Raw genomic sequence first — 7,449 nt, 5'->3', positions numbered from 1 at the left:
TTCAGAAATACGCGCTCTTGGTGCACCTCGAGAATGTTGGAGTAACGATGGTTCTCTAAGAGGCAGCTGACGCTCTGCAGTCTTACAGGCATCAAATGTTTGCATCGGCGGCTTCACAAAACTATCAACTGGCAGCGGGCTTGCTTTGGCGCGGAGATTTTGCGCGCTCCTGTCGAAGCTAATGCAGGTGACGATAAAATCAGCTACCGTGGGTGGACGATTGGCTGCTATGGTGGCAAGGATATGTTGTTCGCGTAAACAGTGCAGCAGTTAGTCAATCTTTTGGGCATCCGAGAGCTTTACTGGGCAACGCTCAATGATTCTCAACTTAGCAAAGGCGTACTGGTGCAAGGTTTCGCATGGAGCCTGGGATACCTTCATTACCTGTTCTTGCCACTCGAATAGAGTCAATTCTGCGTAAAATGTGTTTTTAAGAGCTGCACTCCACGTGGCCCAAGTGGCGTACTGGTTACCGAACGCGAGACGCCAGTTTCGCGCCGTTCCTTTGAGCTTGCTAGCAGCGATCAGGCGTGTAGTGGCCTCATCCCACGAAGCAATCTGCTGCGCTCGCTTCACGTCATCGAGCCATACATTAACGCTGTGGCTGTGCGAACCGTCAAACTGTGGAATAGATGATGACAGGTCAGGACGTGTTGTCACTGTCATTGCAGGGCGAGGTAGCTGCTGAAAGAGCAAGGCAAGACGGTCTGCGTCTAGCGTCAAAGGCACCGCGGCGGACGAGGCGTAAGACTTCGCTTCAAACGGGGGGCTCGGCTCACGCTGCTGCCGGATGTCGGATTCGAGTCGCTGAATGAGCTCCTCTTTGGAACCGGTGGTGTCCGGCTGTGGCCGTGCAAGTTCTCCCCCTGGGGGTTCGATGCATAGACGCGACATCGTCACTGGGTCGAGGCGCTCCCACGCAATTCTCGGCCTGATATTCTTCTGAGACGGCAAGCGGTCACACACACAACACAATCTTGCTGCCGCGTCCACCATCAAGCGCACGCAGACGCGCACAAGGAGGCTAGCGAGCTAACGGCTCGAAAATCAGTTCAAAAATCATCGTACCTATTGAAACTAATATTTCAGCAGTCACTGGACACAGGTTGCGTCCCAGATGATTGGAAGTCAGCCTTAGTGGTACCTATATTCAAATCTGGCTTAAAATCATGTGCTAATAATTACCGGCCAATCTCTCTTACTTCTATTCCGTGCAAAATACTCGAGCATATTCTGTTTACGCACATCGTATCACACCTCAATAAAAATAACTTGCTAATAGATAACCAACATGGCTTCCGCAATAACCGATCTTGCGAAACTCAGCTCTTCAAATTGGTAACTGACCTTAATAATTCTCTGAATAACTCCCGCTACATTGACGCAATTTTTATAGATTTCTGTAAAACATTTGACAGCGTGCAACACCAAAGGTTGATGACTAAAATCTGTAACCTACAGCTAGATGATAAAACAACCCAGTGGATAAGCGGTTTTCTTACTAACAGGGTTCAGTCAGTTAAACTTATTAACGTTATCTCTAGACCCAGACCCGTCAAGTCCGGAGTGCCCCAGGGTTCCGTACTAGGCCCTCTATTGTTTCTAGTCTATATTAATGATATTGGATCCAACATTAACTCTTCACTGCGTCTCTTTGCTGACGATTGCGTAATTTACAAGGAAATCACCGAACCAAACGACGTAAACATCTTGCAGTCCGACTTGACAAAATTATCAGAATGGTGCCGTTTATGGCAAATGGAAATAAATGTAAACAAAACCAAACACGTACGCTTTTCATCTGTTGCACATCCTTCGCCCAATGAGTATGTCATAAACAACTTAGTAATTCAAACAGTTCCATCTATCAAATATCTAGGTATTTTATTCCACTTTGATCTAACCTGGTCTAGCCACGTAGAATACATTACCGCGAAAGCATTACGAAAACTTGGTCTTCTTAAGCGCCACCTGAAACTTGCAAACAAGGACACCAAACTTCACGCATACAATACTGTAATCCGGCCAACCCTAGAATATGCTTCCATAGTATGGCACCCCCACACAGCAATCCTTACTGATACGCTCGAATCAGTTCAAAACAAAGCCGCGCGATTTATTTTGTCATGTTATTCCCGCTATGAAAGTGTGTCATTCATTAAGAGAAACTTAAATCTCCCACATCTTGCCATGCGCAGAAAATATTTCCGCTTATCTTTCTTCCACAAATTATATCTCAGTGATTCGCCGTTCCGCCGTACGTTCATTCACCCTGCTTTGTACATTTCCGCACGCGTTGACCATGATCATAAAATTGAACCTATATTTTCTCGCACAAAAAAGCACCAATACTCACCCCTTGTATTATCAATAACCGAGTGGAATGCTCTGCCTGCCAGCATTGTAACGCATGCACAGCAATCATCTTTCCAGTCTGCATTATTTGCGTTCCTTGAATGTGATCCACAATCTTAGTCATTGCCACTTTTTTGCTGCTGTATAACGTGTCGTGCAGCTTTTTCAATGTGCTCGTCTGTGAAAACCTTGCTGTGTTGTTTTTTTTGCTTATTTTGGTTGACCGACTGTGTATCCTGCGCATGTTTTCTGGTCTTCTTCTTCTCTTGCTAAAAAATTGCTGTTGTCACTGATTACTGTATAAACCCCCCTTATGTAATGCCCTAGAGGCCCTTAAGGTATATAAATAAATAAATAAATAAATAAATAAATAAATAAACGTTCTCTGCGCTTACTATCCCCAGCCAGGCACCCTCTACCACATCATATGGGAGTGCCAACGAACTCCAGACTTGCCCCCCCCCCCCCCCCCGCAGGGGGCACCTTGTGTACTCAAGGTGTTTTGGTGAGTAGCGCCACCACGGTCCCGAGCTCCGCAGGGGTGCCTACTGCCGTAGGCACTTGGTGTCTTGCAACACCACGGACCCGAGCACATGTGGGTTGGACCCACCCACGCCCCGGCTGTGCGTGGCTTTGCCGTGTCTGAGGAAAAGGGCATCCTGGTGGTTGAGCCAACGCCAGGGTTGTTTTGGACCTTCATGGCCCCCTGACAGCGGCAACACACCACTTTGGCCCCTGCTTCTCACAGACGGTGCCCCCGGTCTGACCCGCCCTGGGGGGAATCAGCCAGTTGCCTTTTCCTGTCCTCCTCTTTATTCTTTCTCTTTCCTACCCTCTTTCTTAACTCTGTCCTGTCATCTCCTTCCTTCCTTGTTCTACATTTTTCCAGGTGGCGAGGGTTAACCTTGTGCAAAGATGTCAGCCTTGAGTCCAAGCATAAGGTTATAGTGGCAAGGTGCGGTTAACGTGTGCTGCACAGTCACGTTCCCTTGCTGGGCTCGGTGGTGGGCGACCGGCCTTGCCACCGAATTCACTCGAAGTTTTATGGCTACATTTCCTACTCCGCTCAGAAAACCCGATCGGCCTCCTAAACGGGGTCGCACCGAAGCACTGAGAATCGAACCACCCCAGGCAACATTCAGTAAGTACCTTGTAGTACACTCAACCGACGACAAATCACCAATCACTGACCTGTCAGTGTTCTTCATTGCCAAGTGCATTGAGAACATTGTTGGGAAAGATTACAATGCCAAAAAGATGCCCTCCGGAGACCTACTTGTTGAGGTAATGCGAAAAAACCAAAGCGACAACCTTCTGAAGCAAGAAAAAATTGCCAACTTGGCTGTCATCGTCACGCCGCATCGCACTCTAAACACTGTCCAAGGTGTCATTTCTGACAAATAACTACTGCATGAGACAGACGCTGATCTCCTTGAGGGAATGCGAGACCAAGGTGTTGTTGGTGTTCGTAGAATTGTAATGAGAAGAGACGGGGCAGACATCAAGACGCGACACATCATTCTTACTTTCGCCAGCTCTACCCTGCCCGAGACAGTGAAGGCAGCTTTTATTAGCTGTCGTGTTCGCGCTTACATACCTAACCCGAGGCGATGCTTCAAGTGTCAGCATTACGGCCATGGAACACTAGCCTGCCGTGGCAAGCTCACCTGTCCTAAATGAGGCGAAAATGATCACACCTCTGAAGAATGCCGAAACACAATTCTGAAATGTCCGAACTGCAGTGGCGCACATGCTGCATACTCACGATCTTGCCCATCTTTCAAGAAAGAAAAGGAGATCATTCATATCAAAGTGACTGAAAACATAACTTTCTTCGAGGCACGCCAGAAGCACAAGTTGTTTTCGGCCACATCCTATGCAGACGCCGTCCGCCGGGGGTTGGGGCGACGTCTGGTTAGTACAGCGACACAGTGCAGCCTAGCTGATGTGTCGCTGTCGTTAACCCCTTCTGAGCGGCCACCAGCTCCTCCTGCCTCCACAGCTGAGTCCCTGGTGGTTCCTGATCCTGCCGGGCTGCCACTCACAGCCCAGCGCCCCAACGCTACCCCTGCGGAGCCCGTGGAGGACGTGGCGACGGACGCTGTTGGGACTGGTTCTGCTTCCAGTCCAGCTCCGTTCGCCCCCACAACACTCGAGGGCGTTGAGAGCACGAACTGTCGGGGCTCCACACAGACCCCGTCCCCTCCTGCACCGCAGGCTCCGACTGAGAAGGCTGAGGCCACCTCAGGGACCATTCCTCGAGGTTTTCGACGGAAGGGTACCAATTCGATGACACCTGAAGTGTCAGATGAGGGTATGGACACTTTCGCATTTGAACCTGCACCTCAGGAACGAAATGAGCGCCGCAGCACTCTTGGCCGTGGGAAAAAACCAGCTCCTCGCATCACAGGCCCTAAACAAGACTCACTGATCTGAAAAAAAAAACTTTGATTTATTATTTTTGACGCATAATTGCTGTTGAGAACATAGTTCAATGAAACTGTAGGGGTCTCATAAAAAACTTAGATGATGTATATGAACTCCTTTATAAACATCAATCTAGTATTGTTTGCCTCCAAGAGACACACCTCAATCACAAGCAAAGTAACTTTCTGAGGCAATACACTGTCTTTAGGAAAGATAGAGATGTCTTTGCTCATTCATCTGGCGGGGTTGCCATTGTGACCCGAAAATCGATCCCCTCCCAGTCCGTTAGACTGCTCACCAGCCTTGAGGCGGTTGCTGTCCGCGTTATCATTTTCGGTCGGCTGATTACCATATGGTCATTATACATTCCCCGGATTATCGTCTGTCTACCTCAGAATTCGAGTGCCTGGTGGACCAGCTTCCGGAACCCTTCATCCTAGTCGTAGATTTAAATGCACACAACAAACTCTGGGGCTCTGGAAGAACCGATGCCCGTGGCCGTTTAATTGAACAGTTCTTGGTATCGTCTGGTGCGTGTCTGTTTAACCACAAACAACCAACATACTATAACACCACACATAACACGTACTCACACATAGACTTGGCAATAGGTTCTGCGGTTCTTCTCCCATTCATTGAGTAGAAGGTGGACAAAAACCCGTTAGGGAGTGACCACTTCCCAGTAATCTTGAAGTGCCTAGACAAAGACCCCTACCCTGCAACCTCAAATAAAAGGTTTAAAGAAAGCGCTGCAGACTGGGAGAAATTTGAGCAGAAATCTCAACTCTCACACACCTCCATAGAACACTCGGGTATTGATGAAGCGTGTAGCCTTGTCACAACCCATATTCTTGATGCTGCAGAGAAATTCATTCCCCAGACTTCTGGTAGCAAAAGTAAACTAAAGCGACCCTGGTGGAATAAAGAATGTCGACAAGCGCGCCAGGCACAGAACAAGGCGTGGGGCATTCTTCGCAGATATCCAACTGCAGACAACCTTGTAGCATTCAAGCGCGCCCAAGCCATGGGAAGGAGCATTCGGCGTCAGGCCAAAAGCAATAGTTGGAGGTCCTTCTTAAGCTCCATAAATTCCTTCACAGATACGCGAAAGGTTTCGAATAGGATAAGAAAACTAAATGGACAAAGGACATATAACTTACCCCTTGTTAACACCACTGGTGACACCTTAGAGGACCAGGCAAATGCGCTTGCGCAACACTTTGAACAATCTCAAGCTCCTGAACACAAGCACATTTATGCACTACAAAAAGTCGGCTGAGCAGAAGTCCATACGTGACCACAAACAATCGAATGACTCCTATAACTGTCCATTCTCTCTTCACGAGCTCATGACTGCGTTGGCCGGTTGCAAGCCTTCTGCGCCAGGTGCTGATAACATTACGTACACCATGATCAAACACCTTCATACAGACACAATTCATAATCTCCTCTTTTTGTTTAACAATATATGGCGGGTCGGGCACTTTCCTAAGACATGGAAACAGGCTGTGATTGTGCCATTGCTTAAACAGGGAAAGGATCCCTCCTGCGTTTCAAGTTATCGCCCCATTGCCTTGACCAGCTGCTTGTGTAAGCTGTTCGAAAAAATGATTAACAGAAGGTTACTATACTTCCTGGAATACAATGGTAGTCTCGACCGCTGCCAGGCAGGGTTTCGGTCGGGCAGGTCAACAATGGACCAACTTGTCGCTTTTGAATCCTATGTGAAAAATGCCTTTGTGAACAAACAGTATTGTATGTCTATATTTTTTGATCTAGAAAAAGCATATGACACTGCTTGGCGCTACGGCATCCTGTGGGACCTAAAATGTTTTGGTATTTGTGGAAATATGCTTAATGCCATTCAAAGCTATTTGTCTGAACGAACATTCAGAGTGAGGGTCGGGGCTGCAGTATCTGCGCTGTATATGCAAGAAAATGGCGTTCCTCAGGGTGGAGTACTGAGTTGCACACTTTTCATAGTTAAAATGAACACCCTCGGAAAAGCTCTGCCCCGTACAATTTCTTACTCCATTTATGTGGATGATGTTCACATCAGTTTCCGGTCCTGTAATCTATCTATTTGTGAGCGGCAGGTACAACTTGCCACAAACAGGCTTGTAAAGTGGACAGAAGAAAATGGCTTTAAGCTAAATCCTCAAAAGAGCACATGCATCCTGTTTTCGAAGAGGCGTGGTATTCACCCTCAGCCCACCGTCCTGCTCAATGGAGTAGCTGTGCCTGTGAAAAAGGAGCACAAGTTTTTAGGCATTCTGCTAGATGAAAAGCTGTCATTTATTCCTCATATAAAGCTACTCAAAATAAAATGTATAGAGGCGATGAATATCCTAAAAGTCCTATCCCACCACTCCTACGGCGCATATAAGCTGTGCCTGCTACGTCTCTACAACAGTTTAGTGAAGTCGCGGTTGGACTATGGGAGCGTAGTATACGGGTCAGCTTCGAAAACCGCTTTAAAAATGCTTGACCCTGTTCTGCACCTGGGGCTTCGCCTTTCGTCTGGAGCCTTCCGAACAAGTCCTGCGCAAAGCCTATACGTGGAATGTGATCAGTGGTGCCTGGAAGACCAGCGCTTATACACAGACCAATTGTATGCTGTGAAGACAACATCTATAAAAAATCATCCTTCCTCACTTATTATCCACG

The 7,449-nt window shown here is 47.7% G+C and overlaps 1 protein-coding gene across 1 annotated transcript; it reads right to left on the bottom strand.

Annotated features, from left to right (window-relative positions):
• Positions 1-270: 270 nt before the first annotated feature.
• Positions 271-894, bottom strand: LOC144148618 (uncharacterized). The gene has a single exon (XM_077680128.1). The coding sequence runs from the start codon at positions 892-894 to the stop codon at positions 271-273; it is 624 nt and encodes a 207-aa protein (XP_077536254.1).
• Between the last annotated feature and the right edge of the window lie 6,555 nt (positions 895-7,449).

Source organism: Haemaphysalis longicornis, unplaced genomic scaffold (genome assembly GCF_048455015.1).
Source record: "Haemaphysalis longicornis isolate Haplotype H1 unplaced genomic scaffold, Haemaphysalis longicornis Haplotype H1 scaffold_8, whole genome shotgun sequence".
Classification (NCBI taxonomy): domain Eukaryota; kingdom Metazoa; phylum Arthropoda; class Arachnida; order Ixodida; family Ixodidae; genus Haemaphysalis; species Haemaphysalis longicornis.
Note: the sequence above shows the minus strand (reverse complement) of the source record. Positions and strands in the feature narration are given on the sequence as shown.

Bases quoted from the DNA above. Each gene is read 5' to 3' on its own strand.
- LOC144148618 (XM_077680128.1), bottom strand. From the start codon at position 894: ATGTCGCGTCTATGCATCGAACCCCCAGGGGGAGAACTTGCACGGCCA.